Raw genomic sequence first — 18,289 nt, 5'->3', positions numbered from 1 at the left:
CTGATGATCGTATTCTGACGTACAAGTGCGAAAAATTCATTAAAGGCAATTGGTCTTTCATAAATATCACCGTTTGTTGCGCCCACCTTAGCCAAAGAGTCCGCTTTCTCATTACCCGGTATCGAGCAGTGAGAAGGGACCCACGCTAAGGTAATCTGAGTAGATTTTCCGGATAAAGCACTCAGATGTTCCCGTATTTTCCCCAGGAAATACGGAGAGTGCTTAACATCTTTCATCGATCGGAGAGCCTCAATGGAACTGAGACTGTCCGTAAAGATGAAATAATGGTCCGTGGGCATTTTTTCGATAATCCCTAGGGTGTACTGAATTGCAGCTAATTCTGCGACGTAAACAGAAGCAGGATTATCGAGCTTATGGGAGACGGTTAAATTGTTATTGAAGATACCGAAGCCAGTGGACCCATCAAGAAGTGATCCGTCAGTGTAGTACATATTGTCGCAGTTGATGTTTCGATATTTATTGGAAAAAATTTTAGGGATCTGCTGCACGCGTAAATGATCCGGGATTCCACGAGTTTCTTCTATCATGGATGTATCGAAAAACACAGTAGAATCAGAAGTATTTGATAAGTCGACACGATTTGGAATATTCGAAGAAGGGTTAATATTTTGGGACATGTGATTGAAATACAATGTCATAAAACGGGTTTGAGAATTAAGTTCGATTAACCTTTCAAAATTTTCAATCACGGGACGGTTCAAGACCTCACATTTGATTAGAATTCGAGAAGACAGGCTCCAGAAGCGGTTTTTCAATGGTAGTACTCCAGCTAAAACCTCCAAACTCATCGTATGGGTCGACTGCATGCAACCTAAGGCGATACGCAAACAACGATATTGTATTCGCTCCAGTTTGATCAAATGTGTGTTTGCTGCGGAGCGGAAGCAGAAACACCCGTATTCAATAACAGACAATATCGTTGTTTGGTAAAGCCTTATGAGGTCTCCTGGATGGGCTCCCCACCATTGTCCGGTTATTGTACGAAGAAAATTCACTCTTTGTTGACATTTTTTCATCAGATACCTCACGTGACAACCCCAGGTGCCTTTAGAGTCGAACCAGACACCAAGATATTTGTGTACCAAAACCTGAGAAATCGTTTTACCCATTAATTGTGTTTGAAGCTGAGCAGGTTCATGCTTCCTAGAAAAAACTACTATCTCAGTCTTCTCCGGAGAGAATTCGATACCTAGCTGTAAAGCCCAAGCAGACAAATTGTCCAAGGTATCTTGCAATGGTCCTTGCAAATCGGCAGCTTTGGCTACTGTAACAGAGATTACACTGTCGTCTGCAAGTTGTCTTATCGTGCATGAGTTTGCCAGACATTCGTCGATGTCATTTACATAAAAGTTGTAAAGAAGGGGGCTTAAACATGAGCCCTGGGGAAGACCCATGTAGCTAATGCGAAAAGTTGCCAAATCGCCATGCGTAAAATGCATGTGCTTTTCGGACAACAAATTGTGCAAAAAATTGTTCAAAATTGGAGAAAATCCTTGTCGGTGAAGTTTACCCGAAAGAATGTCAATAGAAACGGAATCAAAAGCCCCCTTAATGTCCAAGAACGCAGACGCCATTTGTTCTTTACGAGCATACGCCAGCTGAATATCTGTTGAAAGCAACGCAAGACAATCATTCGTCCCTTTGGCACGGCGGAAGCCAAATTGAGTTTCTGATAGTAGACCATTTGATTCGACCCAGTGGTCTAAACGACGGAGTATCATTTTTTCCATCAATTTCCGGATACAGGATAGCATTGCAATCGGCCTATAAGAGTTGTGATTAGAAGCTGGTTTCCCTGGTTTTTGGATGGCGATCACCTTCACTTGCCTCCAATCCTGCGGTACAATGTTTTGCTCCAGGAACTTATTGAACAAGTTCAACAAGCGCCTCTTGGCATTGCCGGGTAGATTCTTCAACAAGTTGAATTTGATTCTATCTAATCCAGGCGCGTTATTGTTACAGGACAGGAGGGCAACTGAAAATTCTGCCATCGTAAAAGGTGATTCTATCGCGTCGTGGCCCGGAGACGCATCGCGAACAATATTTTGCTCAGGAACAGAGTCCGGACATACTTTCCTGGCAAAATCAAATATCCACCTACTTGAAGACTCCTCGCTTTCGTTGACCGTTACGCGATTCCGCATTCTTCGGGCTGTGTTCCAAAGAGTGCTCATCGATGTCTCCCTCGACGTCTCGTTCACGAACCGACGCCAATATCCACGTTTCTTTGCTTTAGCCAAGCTTTTAAGCTTGGTATCAAGCTCCGAATACCGTAAATAGTCGCCAGGTATACCTCCCGTCTGGTAGGCCTTAAACGCGTCGGATCTTTGCGTGTAGACATCGGAGCACTCTTGGTCCCACCACGGAGTGGGAGGCCGTTCTTTGATCGTTACGCCGGGATATTTCTTCGTTTGGGCTTGCAACGCGGCGTCGAGAATCAAGCCCGCGAGGAGGTTGTATTCTTCAAGTGGTGAATGATGTTGAATCGACTCGACCGCTTTTGAAATCAGTTCCTCGTATAACTTCCAATCGACATTTCGTGTGAGGTCATACGGAATGTCAATTGGTCGCATGCGAGTTGACCCGTTAGTAAATGAAATAAGAATAGGCAGATGGTCGCTACCGTGAGGATCGAGGATTACCTTCCATGTGCAATCCAACCGTAGCGACGTCGAACATAAGGATAGATCCAAAGCGCTTGGGCGCGCTGGAGGTTTCGGGATACGTGTCATTTCACCGTTGTTTAAAATAGTCATGTCGAAGTCATCGCAAATGTTATAGATTAAAGAGGAGCGGTTATCATTGTATGGGGAACCCCAAGCCACGCCATGAGAGTTGAAGTCTCCCAAAATCAAACGTGGCGAGGGAAGAAGTTCTATTAAATCAAAGAGCAACCGTTGCCCAACCTGTGCTCTGGGGGGAATATATATTGAGGCAATACAAAGCTCTTTACCTTGTATTGTCATTTGACATGCGACAACTTCGATGCCTGGAATCGAGGGGAGGTTAATACGATAGAAAGAATAGCACTTTTTAATCCCTAAAAGTACTCCTCCATATGGGGTGTCTCGATCAAGGCGAATAATATTAAAATCATGGAAGTTGAGATCAATATTTGAAGTAAGCCAAGTTTCACAAAGGGAAAATGCATCGCATTTGTTTTTATTTATCAAAACTTTAAACGAATCAATTTTTGGTAAAATACTTCTACAATTCCACTGTAAGACAGAGATAGAATCCTTCATATACGCAGTTGAATTAGACATCGAAGGATACAATCGCTGCAAGGAGAGGCCATTGGGCAGTCAACTGCTTCAAAAATGATCTAACTGTTGGGAGGAATGCTGTAAGAAAAATTTTAATTGGATCGGGTACATTGAAAGTTTCAAAAATCCAGTCCACAATGTCAGAAAATTTCACTAATCCAGAGTTTGTTTCATCAACTGGGAGTGTAAAAGGAGCAACTGGGGTTTTAGATGTTCCTGGCAGTGCTGGGAACTCCTTCTGGGACTTTAAATTTGCCAGCCCAGGAGGAGTTTGCTTCGGTTTTTCCGCAGCACTGTTTGGTTTGTTTGTAACTTTCATTTCACTTTGAGAAATCTTAGGACCTTTTCTGGGAAGTTTAGGAGAGGAAATATTTTTCCTCTTTCTAGACTCCCCAGGATTGGCGTAAGACGCTCCCGCTGGTGAATCGTCAGAATCGGTTTCATCAGAGGACAACAGATCGAAGGGGTTCGAAGTAACGGGAGAAGTGGTAACGGTCTTCTTCAGCATGTCAGCGTAGGAACGCTTTGAACGCTCTTTGAGAGACCGTTTTATTTTATCCCTGCGCTGCATGTACACCGCACATGTCGAGAGCTCATGCAGATTTTCTCCGCAGTGAATACACTTTTCAGCGTTGACACTGCAAGAATCTTCCGCATGAGACTCCCCACACTTGCCACAACGTGCCTTATTGCAGCAGTAGGCGGCTGTATGGCCTAACTGCTTGCAATTCAGGCAGTTCATGACGCGGGGCACGTAGAGCCTCACAGGGAGACGAACCCGGTGGATCGAGACGTGGCTTGGTAGTGCAGACCCGGCGAACGTAACTCGAAACGAGTCTGACGGAGTGTATACTGTTTTGCCACCGATGATCGATGCTGACCGCAATTGCTTGCAGTCGAGCACCTTTACTTCGGGACACGTTTTGTTCTTAAAGCACCCTTTGGCACTTTGCAGTATACACTCGACGGACAGACTCGAATCGGTTATGACACCGTCGATCTCCACGTCTCGTGCGGGTATGTAAACGCGATACTCGCGTGTGAAGAGCTCAGAGCAAGCTATATCGTTGGCCTCTTTCAGGTTACCGACCACGACACGGAGCTTGTTAGGCCGGACCTTGGAAATTTCGGTCACGCCCTTGTACTCCTTCGTCAGGTCTTTAGAAATCTGCAAGAGGTTCAACTTTTTCGATTTCGGTCCTGCCTTTGGCCGAAAATAAACAGTATAGCTGCCCTGGGCTCCGTCTGGGTAAAGCCTGGGGCGAGGGGGGACTGAAGAATGAACAGGGGAGGGGGTAACAGAAGGTTGTGTCGCTGTGCTGAGTGATCTCACACCCGGCTCGCTGCTGGTGGCTGTTTGGAGTTGCTGTATTGGTGCTTCTGGCTGTAACGGCTGCAGCTTCGACCGTTCGGACAACCAACCCTGCTGAAAGGAGAAGTAAAGAGGTACGTGTTCTGTCGGCGCTAGTGCGCTAGATTTAGCGCGATGGATGTAGATCCCTCGCCTCCCGTGCCACCATCCCCGAACCCCTCCGACCCTGTCCCTCCTGCCAACCTTTCCTCTGTTAATTCTCCAGTCCCCCCTCGCCCCAGGCTTTACCCGGACGGATCTCGGGGCAGCTTTACTGTTTTCTTTCGGCCAAAAGCAGGACCGAAATCGAAACCGTTAAACATCCTGCAGATTTCGAAAGACCTGACGGAGGGGTACAAGGCCGTAACCGAAATCTCCAAGGTCAGACCCAACAAGCTCCGTGTCGTGGTCAGCGACCTGGAACGCTATTGCTCGCTCCGAGCTTTTCACACGCGAGTATCGACGGTGTCATAACCGATTCGAGTCTGTCGGTCGAGTGTATCTTGGCAAGCGGTTTTGGCTGCTTCAAAAATGCTTTGTGTCACGACGTAAAAGTAAAGATCATAGATTGCAAGCAATTGCGGTCTGTGTCTCTTGTCAACGGCACAAAAGTGTACACTCCGTCAGACTCGTTTCGTGTTACGTTTGCCGGATCTGCTCTCCCTAGCCACGTCTCGATCGATCGGGTTCGTCTGCCTGTGCGATTGTATGTACCTCGTGTTATGAATTGCACCAATTGCAAGCAGCTAGGCCCAAGGATGGAAAAACTCGTATCGCATAACAATCATTCGGGTATCATTTCTGAACGTGCTATTTATAAGCTTTCAATCCTAGCAAACCATCGCTATTAAAAGTTACACATTCTCAAGCTTGCAAGAGACAACTTAGAGCAAAGAAATATATGGAAGCTTTCTTTGATGATTTTGTTTCAGTATTGCCTGCTTTAGGCGGAGCGAGCAACATATAGCGAGTGTTTCACGAAAGAATCGTAAACGATTGCACTCAAGCGATCGCAATGATTCTTTCAAATGTTGGTTGCTTGTAGGCGTAATTCGGCTACTCCACGTCGTGCTTTCACCGTGATATACCACGATGATTCTTGGTGATTTCAAGTATCAGATGCTAATGCACCATGCTACAATTTCCGTAAGCATTGATGATACCTACTTGCTCCGGCAAGCAAACAATTGAACACAATCTAACGTTCATTTGGAATCATAGTTTTGTATCACTGGCGATAATATCTCAAAGCTTCTCGGGATAATGTTGAATGCAAGCGAACTAGGATACAATAAAAACTATCGTGTTTGAATCATTCAGTCTCCTTCTATGGTATTCGGAACTCTTAGAAGCGAAAAACAATCAGCAGCGTTTCTATGGAAAACTTGTACACGAGTGGAGATAGTTGAACGATAACTAATAAATCAAAGAACAAAAATTGCTAGTGAGTGAACTTTTCATGCGGACGATTCTTGCAGTGTAAATGCTGAAAAATGTATTCACTGCGGGGAAAATCAGCATGAGCTCTCCACATGCCCGGTGTACATGCAGCGCAGAGATAAAATCAAGCGGTCACTTAAGGAGCGTTCAAAGCGATCTTACGCTGAGATGCTGAAGAAGACCGTGACCACTTCTACCATAACATCGAACCCCTTTGATCTGTTGTCCTCTGATGAAACCGATTCTGACGATTCATCAGCGGGAACATCCTATGCCAATCCTGGGGAGTCTAGGAAGAGGAAAAATGTTTCTTATCCTAAACTTCCCCGTGAAGGTCCTAAGATTTTCCAAAGTGTAATGAAAAGTACGAACAAACCAAACAGTGCTGCGGAAAAACCGAAGCAAACTCCTCCTGGGCTTGCAAATTTAAAGTCCCGGAGGGAGTTTCCAGCACTGCCAGGAACATCTAAAACCCCAGTTGTTCCTTTTGCACTCCCAGTTGATGAAACAAACTCTGGATTAGTCAGTGCGTCTTGAACTGTCCTACAGATCAGACGTTTTTTCGGTTGCTTGTGGACTGGTCTTTGACAGCCTATAGCTTCAAAGTTTGTGTTTTGTCAGTGTGTCTTTTAAAGACTACCTGAAAGTTATTTCCCATCAGTCTTTCTCAAGACTACCTGCTTTTGAATTTAACATTTGTTTTAACTTTTTTCGTATCATCTGAAATGGCTGGACGGAAAAAGAAACCTCGCATCGCTGCGGGGAGGAAAAGAGAGGCATCTCTTTCTGACACATCGAGTGTCTGTAGTGACAATCCTTTTGATATTTTGCCTGAGCAAGAAGCTGGTGAAATGGAAGTTACCAATAATGAAACTATACAAAATATAAAATCTTTAAAAAAGGAGAAAGTTCCACCTATTGTGGTAACTGTTTCTTCTGAATTTAATATATTCAAAAAGGAACTTTCAACGTTTGTTTCTGACGTTAAAGTTACCTATCAAATTGGCCGTAGAGGTGAATGCCGCTTATTAGCCGACTCAGTAAAGGGTCGTGATCGTCTTGTTCAGTATTTAACTGACAAGATGTACAAATTTTTTACATATGACACCAAGAACGCCAAGCCGTTCAAGGTTGTCTTGAAAGGTCTCACCAACGATCAAACCGTTGATGAGATCAAACTTACTTTAACAGAATTACTTGGCATAGCCCCTACCCAAGTAATTCTAATGAAACAAAAATCACGAGGCGAAAACAGTCAGAGAACTGGAATTTCTCTTGTTAATTATTTAATTCATTTTAACAGCAATGAGGTTAACAACTTAAAATTTTTTGAAAAAGCACATGCTTTGTATAATGTGCGTGTAAAGTGGGAAATTTATAGGAAGTATGGCGGAGGTAAAGAGCATATAACCCAATGCCGTACTTGCCAACGTTATGGCCATGGTTCCAAATTCTGTAACATGGACCAAAAATGTCTTAATTGTGGAGACTCTTCTTACAAAAAGGACACATGTCCTGTGAAAGAGAGTAAAAATTTTCGCTGTGCGAATTGTAACGGCAACCATATGTCAAATTTTTATCAATGCCCAGTCCGTTTAGCAATTGTTAAGGCAAGGCAAGGTAAACAAAATTCAATTTCTCAATTAAAACCAACTTCAAAACAAAATTCTCCAAGCGTACCAGTGACGCATAGTTTACCTACTCCTTTGCATACCCGTTTAACTTATGCACAGGTTACAGGTAGTTCGAACATTATACCGCCTAGTGTTGGTAGTTCGAAAATGACCGTTAATATGGGTAAGCAAAACACGCTAGAAAATAATTGTACACCTATTACTCCAGCTAATATTGCTGCCGAAAATATTTTTTCTAATGTCAACTGCCTGGGGCCTATTACGGCAGGTAAACTTTCTTTTTTGCAACAGGCAATGTTCGATCTTATGAACGCCATGTTGCAGGCAAAATCAATGTTTGAAGCCATTCAAATAGGCACAAATTTTACTATTAAAATTGTTTCTAATTTAAAATTTAGCAATGATTTCAAATAAAACAATTAAAATATTAAATTGGAATGCTCGCTCATTGAAGGCCAATGAGAATGAGCTTTTTAATTTTTTAACAGTAAATAATGTGCATATTGCAATTATTACTGAAACATTTTTGAAACCTAACATAAAATTAAAATATGATCCCAATTACGTGGCTCATAGATATGATAGGATTCAGGGTTCCGGCGGTGGAGTTGCAATTGTTATTCATCGCCGAATCAAACATCGTGCTCTTCCCCATCTTGAGACGAAAGTTATTGAAACTTTGGGAATTGAAGTTCAAACTGAACTTGGGATTTTATTTATTGCCGCAGCATATTTACCATTTCAATGCACACGCGAGCTCAAAAATTATTTTAAAGGTGATTTACAAAAACTCACCAGAAATCGTTCGAAATTTTTCATAATCGGCGATTTTAACGCTAAACATGGTTCATGGAATAATTCTCAAAGTAATTCCAATGGCAAAATTTTATTCAATGATTGTTCTTCAGGATACTATTCTATTTTGTCTCCGAATAGTCCTACATGCTTTTCTTCTGTAAGAAACCCTTCAACAATTGATTTGGTGCTGACAGATCAAAGTCATGTATGTAGTGATTTGATCACACATGCTGACTTTGATTCTGACCATCTTCCAATAACTTTTTCTTTATCACATGAATCAGTTTTAAACCCTATGAGCTCTGTTTTTAATTATAACAAAGCTAATTGGGAAAGATACAAAAATTATATTGAGAGAAATTTCAATAATGACCTTGATTTGCAAAACGAAGTGAATATTGATTCCGCTTTGGAAGCATTAAAATGTGCAATTGTTGATGCCAGGAATTATTCTGTTCCAAAGGCTCAAGTGAAATTTGATTCACCAATAATTGACGAAAATCTTCAACTTCTAATTCGTTTGAAAAATGTCCGCAGACGTCAATATCAACGTTCTCGTGACCCTGTTTTTAAAACTATTTATAAAGATTTACAGAAAGAGATTAAACATAGATTTACTCTTCTGAGAAATCAAAATTTTGAGACTAAAGTTGAAAAATTGAAACCATATTCAAAACCATTTTGGAAGCTGTCGAAGATTCTTAAGAAACCTTCAAAGCCTATTCCAGTTTTAAAAGATGGTGAACGTTTTCTTGTATCCAATGAACAAAAGGCTCAAAGACTTGCTCAGCAGTTTGAGAGTGTTCATAACTCAAATTTGAATTTTGTAAGTCCAATTGAAAATGAAGTCAAAAGTCAATTTGATTTAATTTCTTCCCAGAATTTTTTACCTGCAGAAATAATTGAAACTAACTTGAATGAGATTAAATCAATTATTAAAAATTTCAAAAATATGAAAGCACCTGGTGACGATGGAATCTTTAATATATTAATCAAACATCTCCCTGAGAGCACAATGGATTTTTTAGTGAAAATTTTCAATTGCTGCTTCAAAATTGCATATTTTCCCAAATTTGGAAAAATGCAAAAATTACTCCCATTTTAAAACCGGATAAGAACCCAGCTGAAGTTTCAAGTTATCGACCAATCAGTTTGCTTTCTTCAATAAGTAAACTGTTTGAGAGAGTTATTCTTAACAGAATGATGTCACACATCAACGAAAATTCAATTTTTGCAAATGAACAGTTTGGATTTCGCCATGGGCATTCCACAACTCATCAATTGCTCAGAGTTACTAATATGATACGAGCTAGCAAATCTGAAGGTTATTCCACTGGAGCTGCTCTTTTAGACATAGAAAAAGCATTCGACAGTGTTTGGCATAAAGGTTTGATTGCGAAATTGCAAACTTTTAATTTTCCAATTTTCCTAATCAAAATTTTAAAAAATTATCCTACTGATCGAGCTCTGCAGGTTGTCTATCAGAATTCAAAATCTGATAGATTTCCTGTCAGAGCAGGTGTGCCTCAAGGTTCAGTCTTGGGTCCAGTCCTGTACAACATATTCACTTCAGATTTCCTGATTTGCCTCCAGGATGCACAAAGTCATTGTTCTGCGATGACACAAGCATTTCCGTAAAAGGAAAAAGTCTTTGTGTCATATGCAGTCGATTGCAGAAAAGTTTAGATATTTTTTCTTTCTACTTGCAAAAGTGGAAAATCTCTCCCAATGCTTCTAAAACTCAAATGATAATTTTTCCGCATAAGCCTAGGGCTTCTTTCCTCAAGCCAAACAATAATCACGTTGTCAAGATGAATGGGGTTATTTTAAGTTGGTCCGACAAGGTTAAGTCCTTGGGACTAATTTATGATAAAAAACTTATTTTCAAAGAGCACATTGAGAGTATACAAGCCAAGTGCATCAAATATACGAGATGTTTATATCCTCTCATTAACAGGAATTCTAAACTTTGTTGAAAGAACAAACTTTTGATTTACAAACAAATTTTTAGACCAGCAATGCTTTATGCTGTACCGATCTGGTCAAGTTGCTGTTCAACAAGGAAGAAAACGCTCCAAAGGATTCAGAATAAAATTCTGAAAATGATTTTGAAGCGTCCTCCTTGGTTTGGTACACTCGAATTACATAGACTTACTGGTGTTGAACCATTAGAAGCTATGTCAAATAAAATTATTAACAATTTTCGACAAAAATCGTTGCAATCGTCAATTGCTACGATAAGCTCTCTTTATAGCCAATAAGTTAGCAATTAAGTTAGTTGTAAGTTTACTTCCCCTTTTCTGACAAGTAGGTTTAAATCCCTACGAATGATAAGTCCTAATTGCGAAAGCAAACAAATCCTAACAATTAAAATTACAAATTTCTAACAGTGTTGAGAAGTCACCATTTGTGATTGGACACACATACTCATTATTTACTAATATTTATCATAAATACTTAAGCTACTAACAAATCCCCCCTTAAAAAAAAAAAAACTCAGGATTAGTGAAATTTTCTGACATTGTGGACTGGATTTTTGAAACTTTCAATGTACCCGATCCAAATAAAATTTTTCTTATAGCATTCCTCCCAACAGTTCGATCATTTTTGAAGCAGTTGACTGCCCAATGGCCCCGCCTTGCAGCGATTGTATCCTTCGATGCCTAATTCATCTGCGTATACGAAGGATTCTATCTCTGTCTTACAGTGGAATTGTAGAAGTATTTTACCAAAAATGGATTCATTTAAAGTTTTAATAAATAGAAACAAATGCGATGCATTTTCCCTTTGTGAAACTTGGCTTACTTCAAATATTGATCTCAACTTCCATGATTTTAATATTATTCGCCTTGATCGAGACACCCCATATGGAGGAGTACTTTTAGGGATTAAAAAGTGCTATTCTATCTATCGTATTAACCTCCCCTCGATTCCAGGCATCGAAGTTGTCGCATGTCAAATGACAATACAAGGTAAAGAGCTTTGTATTGCCTCAATATATATATTCCTCCCAGAGCACAGGTTGGGCAACGGTTGCTCTTTTATTTTATAGAACTTCTTCCCTCGCCACGTTTGATTTTGGGAGACTTCAACTCTCATGGTGTGGCTTGGGGTTCCCCCTACAATGATAACCGCTCCTCTTTAATCTATAACCTTTGCGATGACTTCGACATGACTATTTTGAACAACGGTGAAATGACACGTATCCCGAAACCTCCAGCGCGCTCAAGCGCTTTGGTTCTATCTTTATGTTCGACGTCGCTACGGTTGGATTGCACATGGAAGGTAATCCTCGATTCTCACGGTAGCGACCATCTGCCTATTCTTATTTCAATTACTAACGGTTCAACTCGCATGCGACCAATTGACATTCCGTATGACCTCACACGGAATGTCGATTGGAAGTTATACGAGGAAATTATTTCAAAAGCGGTCGAGTCGATTCAACATCACCCACCACTTGAAGAATACAACCTCCTCGCGGGCTTAATCCTCGACGCCGCGTTGCAAGCCCAAACAAAGAAATATCCCGGCGTAACGATCAAAGAGCGGCCTCCAACTCCGTGGTGGGACAAAGAGTGCTCCGATGTCTACACGCAAAGATCCGTCGCGTTTTTGGCCTTCCAGAAGGGAGGTATACCCGACAACTATATACGGTATTCGGAGCTTAATACCAAGCTTAAAAGCCTGGCTAAAGCAAAGAAACGCGGATATTGGCGTCGGTTCGTGAACGAGACGTCGAGGGAGACATCGATGAGCACTCTTTGGAACACAGCCCGAAGAATGCGGAATCGCGTAACGGTCAACGAAAGCGAGGAGTCTTCAAGTCGGTGGATATTTGATTTTGCCAGGAAAGTATGTCCGGACTCTGTTCCTGAGCAAAACATTGTTCGCGATGCGTCTCCGGGCCACGACGCGATAGAATCACCTTTTACGATGGCAGAATTTTCAGTTGCCCTCCTGTCCTGTAACAATAACGCGCCTGGGTTAGATAGAATCAAATTCAACTTGTTGAAGAATCTACCCGGCAATGCCAAGAGGCGCTTGTTGAACTTGTTCAATAAATTCCTGGAGCAAAACATTGTACCGCATCATTGGAGGCAAGTGAAGGTGATCGCCATCCAAAAACCAGGGAAACCAGCTTCTGATCACAACTCTTATAGGCCGATTGCAATGCTATCCTGTATCCGGAAATTGATGGAAAAAATGATACTCCGTCGTTTAGACCACTGGGTCGAATCAAATGGTCTACTATCAGATACTCAATTTGGCTTCCGCCGTGCCAAAGGGACGACTGATTGTCTTGCGTTGCTTTCAACAAATATTCAGCTGGCGTATGCTCGCAAAGAACAAATGGCGTCTGCGTTCTTGGACATTAAGGGGGCTTTTGATTCCGTTTCTATTGACATTCTTTCGGGTAAACTTCACCGACAAGGATTTCCTCCAATTTTGAACAATTTTTTGCACAATTTGTTGTCCGAAAAGCACATGCATTTTACGCACGGCGATTTGGCAACTTTTCGCATTAGCTACATGGGTCTTCCCCAGGGCTCATGTTTAAGCCCCCTTCTTTACAACTTTTATGTAAATGACATCGACGAATGTCTGGCAAACTCATGCACGATAAGACAACTTGCAGACGACAGTGTAATCTCTGTTACAGGAGCCAAAGCTGCCGATTTGCAAGGACCATTGCAAGATACCTTGGACAATTTGTCTTATTGGGCTTTACAGCTAGGTATCGAATTCTCTCCGGAGAAGACTGAGATAGTAGTTTTTTCTGGGAAGCAAGAACCTGCTCAGCTTCAAACACAATTAATGGGTAAAACGATTTCTCAGGTTTTGGTACACAAATATCTTGGTGTCTGGTTCGACTCTAAAGGGACCTGGGGTTGTCACGTTAGGTATCTGATGAAAAAATGTCAACAAAGAGTGAATTTTCTTCGTACAATAACCGGACAATGGTGGAGAGCCCACCCAGGAGACCTTATAAGGCTTTACCAAACAACGATATTGTCTGTCATTGAGTACGGGTGTTTCTGCTTCCGCTCCGCAGCAAACACACATTTGATCAAACTGGAGCGAATACAATATCGTTGTTTGCGTATCGCCTTGGGTTGCATGCAGTCGACCCATACGATGAGTTTGGAGGTCTTAGCTGGAGTACTACCATTGAAAAACCGCTTCTGGAGCCTGTCTTCTCGCATTCTTATCAAATGTGAGGTCTTGAACCGTCCTGTGATTGAAAATTTTGAAAGGTTAATCGAACTTAATTCTCAAACCCGTTTTATGACATTGTATTTCAATCACATGTCCCATAATATTAACCCTTCTTCGAATATTCCAAATCGTGTCGACTTATCAAATACTTCTGATTCTACTGTGTTTTTCGATACATCCATGATAGAAGAAACTCGTGGAATCCCGGATCATTCCCGCGTGCAGCAGATCCCCAAATTTTTTTCCAATAAATATCGAAACATCAACTGCAACAATATGTTCTACACTGACGGATCACTTCTTGATGGGTCCACTGGCTTCGGTATTTTCAATAACAATTTAACCGTCTCCCATAAGCTTGATAATCCTGCTTCTGTTTACGTCGCAGAATTGGCTGCAATTCAGTACACCCTAGGGATTATCGAAAAAATGCCCACGGACCATTATTTCATCTTTACGGACAGTCTCAGTTCCATTGAGGCTCTCCGATCGATGAAAGATGTTAAGCACTCTCCGTATTTCCTGGGGAAAATACGGGAACATCTGAGTGCTTTATCCGAAAAATCTACTCAGATTACCTTAGCGTGGGTCCCTTCTCACTGCTCGATACCGGGCAATGAGAAAGCGGACTCTTTGGCTAAGGTGGGCGCAACAAACGGTGGAATTTATGAAAGACCAATTGCCTTTAATGAATTTTTCTCATTTGTACGTCAGAATACGATCATCAGTTGGCAAAATGCTTGGACCAGAGGGGAACTGGGAAGGTGGTTACATTCCATAATCCCCAAGGTGTCGACGAACCCGTGGTTCAAGGGGTTGGATGTAGGTCGGGATTTCATTTGCGTGATGTCCCGGCTTATGTCCAATCACTATAGATTTGACGCGCATCTCCGTCGTGTTGGGCTCGGGGAAAGTGATATCTGTGCCTTAGTGAAGGTTATCACGACATTGAGCACGTTGTTTGGTCATGCCCTGTACACCGTGACGCCAGGTCTAAATTAATAGCTTCCCTGCAGGCCGAAGGTAGGCAGTCGGCTGTTCCTGTTTGTGATGTCTTGGCGAGCCGTGACCTATCCTACATGTCCCTTATATACGTTTTCCTGAAATCCATCCACGCCCCAGTTTAATCCTATTCCCTTCCGCCTACATCCAACCAAACGACAAGAACACGTTAAGACCCCGGATCCGGAAACAGCAACTAGACCCGCACGATACTCTCAGGTCCCGAGGGAGACAACCCAATATGCCAGTCCGTAATATCTTGGCCCAGCAGCGGAACATGTGCTTACCTATGGCAATGAAAACCATCATACAGTAAACCAGTGCTTTTAATGCAAAATATTATAGCTTTAAGTTACATTTAGTTTCAGCTCGTAGTCGGCAGCGAGGATAAAAAATTTGCTTTTAGTTATTAAGATACTTTAGAAAGTAAGCTACCAGATATAATTGGCGCCGTTAAACATTAAATTGTATTTGTGCCGTGTCAAATAAATTATAGATGAACAAAAAAAAAAGTCTATCTTTTTTTTTTTCTAAATAATTCGAAGCTCAGAAGATTGTTTAGACTGTTACTTTCTGCGCTTTCCACTAAATTGCTAGCATCCTCTTTTTTTGTTGGATGGATAATAGATAGTGTTGCAAAATTTTGAAACTGCAAATTGAAAATGATACATCGGCAATTTGATTCCCGCCCTCATGAAATTGATATTGAGTGTCACCTGTGTCAATTCTCAGTGAAAATCATGTCAGTTAAATAAATGATATGTTTTAACTAGTAACGAAATTATTCGATCCGAGCCAATCCATTGCGTGAAATCAATGAAGTAGATAAGCATGTGAATCCTCAACCGTTTTAACAACTAACATGTTTTAACTGATAATCTATCACTGAAAATTTGAAACACTGATGATAGGTTGACAAACACTTCCTCTGGCAGCTGAGATATCATGGTAAACAACGCAGAAATAATATTTTTTCTATTCAGCTGGAAAGTGTTGTGATGAAACAATTTATATGTATTCAGCAGCTTATTCTAAAAATCATTTGTGTAAATATCCCCTATCTTTCATTACTGTCCCCTTCTATTTCTTCTACCTCCGATACAGACAGCACGCCCGAATCCGCAAAAATTCACATGTGCACCCCGCAGAATTCTGAGCCGTGTGCAATTAAACGAAACGTTTTTCAACTGTCAACACCTCATTGTAATTCGTTAGAGTGCTCGTAAACAGTATATCAATTTCGAAACAAATCACCCTCATGCTTACATTCTCCCGCCCTAAAAAAACAACAACAAAACCTAAGAATGCTTACCTACATGTACGTTTCAACTTCCCTCAAAGTACTCAATCCTATAAGAGATCATGACTGTCAAAAACTCTTCACGAATCTGTCGACATACGCTGCGCTACTTACGTGTTGAATTTCATCAAAATATTCACACCACGTCGCCACAGTTTTGCGGATGAAATTCACGCCCCGGCAAGCGACACCTCTGAAGTGTCTCTGCGTGGGGAGCTGGGTAGGTACAGCACAGCAACACGACCCTTCAATATGCGGAAACCCGTATAGCCCACAGCACATTGCCCGCGTTTTGCATTGTTTCGCCTGTCAGCGTAGCGGTGCCAGAACAAAGTTAGCAGCGGGAAAATTGGAGTGCCGCACAGAGCAAATACTTCAATTAGCGAGTTATTAAAAAAGAGTCAACTTTTATTATCCCCACGGTGAAAACCGCGCGAGTAGAATATCTGTGGAGCAAATCTTGTTAACGTGTTAAAAATATCGTCAGCGTTTTAGCGCTTCCCCTAGGGTGACCGGCAGCAGCCAATATCGCACCGCTAGGCATTTTCAATAACGGTTTCAAGCTTCATCGGCGAGAAGCGGTTTTTCGAACTCAGCCCCGAGCAAAACGAAAGTCAACCTAAGCCCACGGCAATAGCAGGCTTTCTGTACAGTACAACTAGACGGGAATAATTGGCGCTTTTTGGTTCCGACTCTAAGGATGGCAAAAAGAAAAATAAGTACAAAAGAAGCTGAAGTTAGAAAAAAAACCTGAAAGAAAAAAGTCGTCTGGGTTTCTGAACCGGGAATAAGCTTACTGGCTTACGGGGACTCAAGATCTGCTTGATTTGCTCTCGCATATAAGGACGACGGCGGAATATATACGAAGGCAGACACAGCTAGATTTGCTAAAGAATAGCTTGTATGAAAATAGGTCCTTGGGAGCAATGTACCGCAGCCGGGATTAGATATCGTAATTGGCTCTTTCAGTGTGGAGATTGCACTAATTTTCCTTCTTCTACCGTTACCGGATTATATAGTATATGGTGGTGGTGAATGTAGAAATGGAAAAAGTTAGCATATTCAGCGGTTTGCTGGGAATAAGTAGCACGATAAATTAAAATTAATTTTCTCTTTTAAATCAATAAACACAACACCACCTTTTTCAAAAGGAAATTCTTTTTATTATTATTCTTCATGAAAACAAAAATCAAACCAAAAATTCGAAGAATTATAAATAAAAGTATTAAGGTTATTACAGTAACAATTGAGTTTTCAACGCTTTCGGACAATTTCATTCAAATTTCGGCATTTTAAGGTTTGATTTGTTTTGTTTACAGAAACGTACAATGTCAAATACAAATACTTAAAATGTATTCTTCCTAAAAAAAAATCTTATAATTATAATATTATTTTCAAGCAAAAGGTTTTAAGCAGGAGTATGAATAATTTGAGAATGAACAATATTAAAATAATTGAATTAACCACAAACTAGCTTGAATGGATAACTGAAACAGAATACAAAAATAATAAAAGAATACAAGAATAATGAAAGAATGCACAAAGAATATTATATTATTGTTTTTTTTTTTTGTTATTGCAGATTAATCGCTTCTTTCGAACCTCAAATCTATCTAAGATAAACGATCTAGAAGTGCTGGCAGGCAAGTAAGTATAAATCTCAGTTACCAACAGTAAAATTGTTAATCATATGTTTCCCGGGAAAATAATTCTTCTTTTGCACTAAAGTTACATATTTCCAGTACAAATTTTGTAGAATAATCAGGTGGGATTTTCGTGGAGAATAAGAAATAATATTTCCTTTGAGAAGAACAACGATATGTGAACGAAAAAACACTGTGGCCAGTTTCAACACTGTCGGTAATATGACTTTGGACCTTGTGCTCTTCTAAAATAAAACAATGTTTCAAATGTTAGTATCAAATCTTGAGCTAAAAGATATTTTGCAATCAAAAATATTACTACACAATTTTGTGTATCTCGTTTACCGAGATTTAAAAAAAGCACAATTCAACTGAATTCAACTTCATACAAACGACTTCAAAAATGTGAATTGTAAAATACGCACGTATAAACTAATAACTAAGATAAAATCTCCGCACTGATAATTGAGTGTTACTGAGCAACTTATAAACATATTCTCATATGTTACACCCTTTATGTTATGATATGTTACCCAAACATATTCTCCACTTCAAAGCCAATGACGTAGTTCCAATGTAAAAAGAACACACCATTACGCCAAATTCTTCTGAGA

At 40.8% G+C, this 18,289-nt stretch overlaps 1 protein-coding gene across 2 annotated transcripts in view; it reads left to right on the top strand.

Moving 5' to 3' along the window:
* LOC129732403 (uncharacterized) overlaps positions 1 to 18,289 on the top strand; it is a 596,785-nt gene that overhangs the window by 376,580 nt on the left and 201,916 nt on the right. For both annotated transcript variants that reach the window (XM_055693256.1, XM_055693257.1), the window contains exon 8: positions 17,615 to 17,679. In XM_055693256.1, coding sequence (XP_055549231.1) covers positions 17,615 to 17,679 — 65 coding nt within the window. The remainder of the gene's footprint in view (positions 1 to 17,614; positions 17,680 to 18,289) is intronic.

This window comes from Wyeomyia smithii, chromosome 3, assembly GCF_029784165.1.
Source record: "Wyeomyia smithii strain HCP4-BCI-WySm-NY-G18 chromosome 3, ASM2978416v1, whole genome shotgun sequence".
Classification (NCBI taxonomy): domain Eukaryota; kingdom Metazoa; phylum Arthropoda; class Insecta; order Diptera; family Culicidae; genus Wyeomyia; species Wyeomyia smithii.
This window is presented reverse-complemented; position numbering and strand designations above follow the sequence as displayed.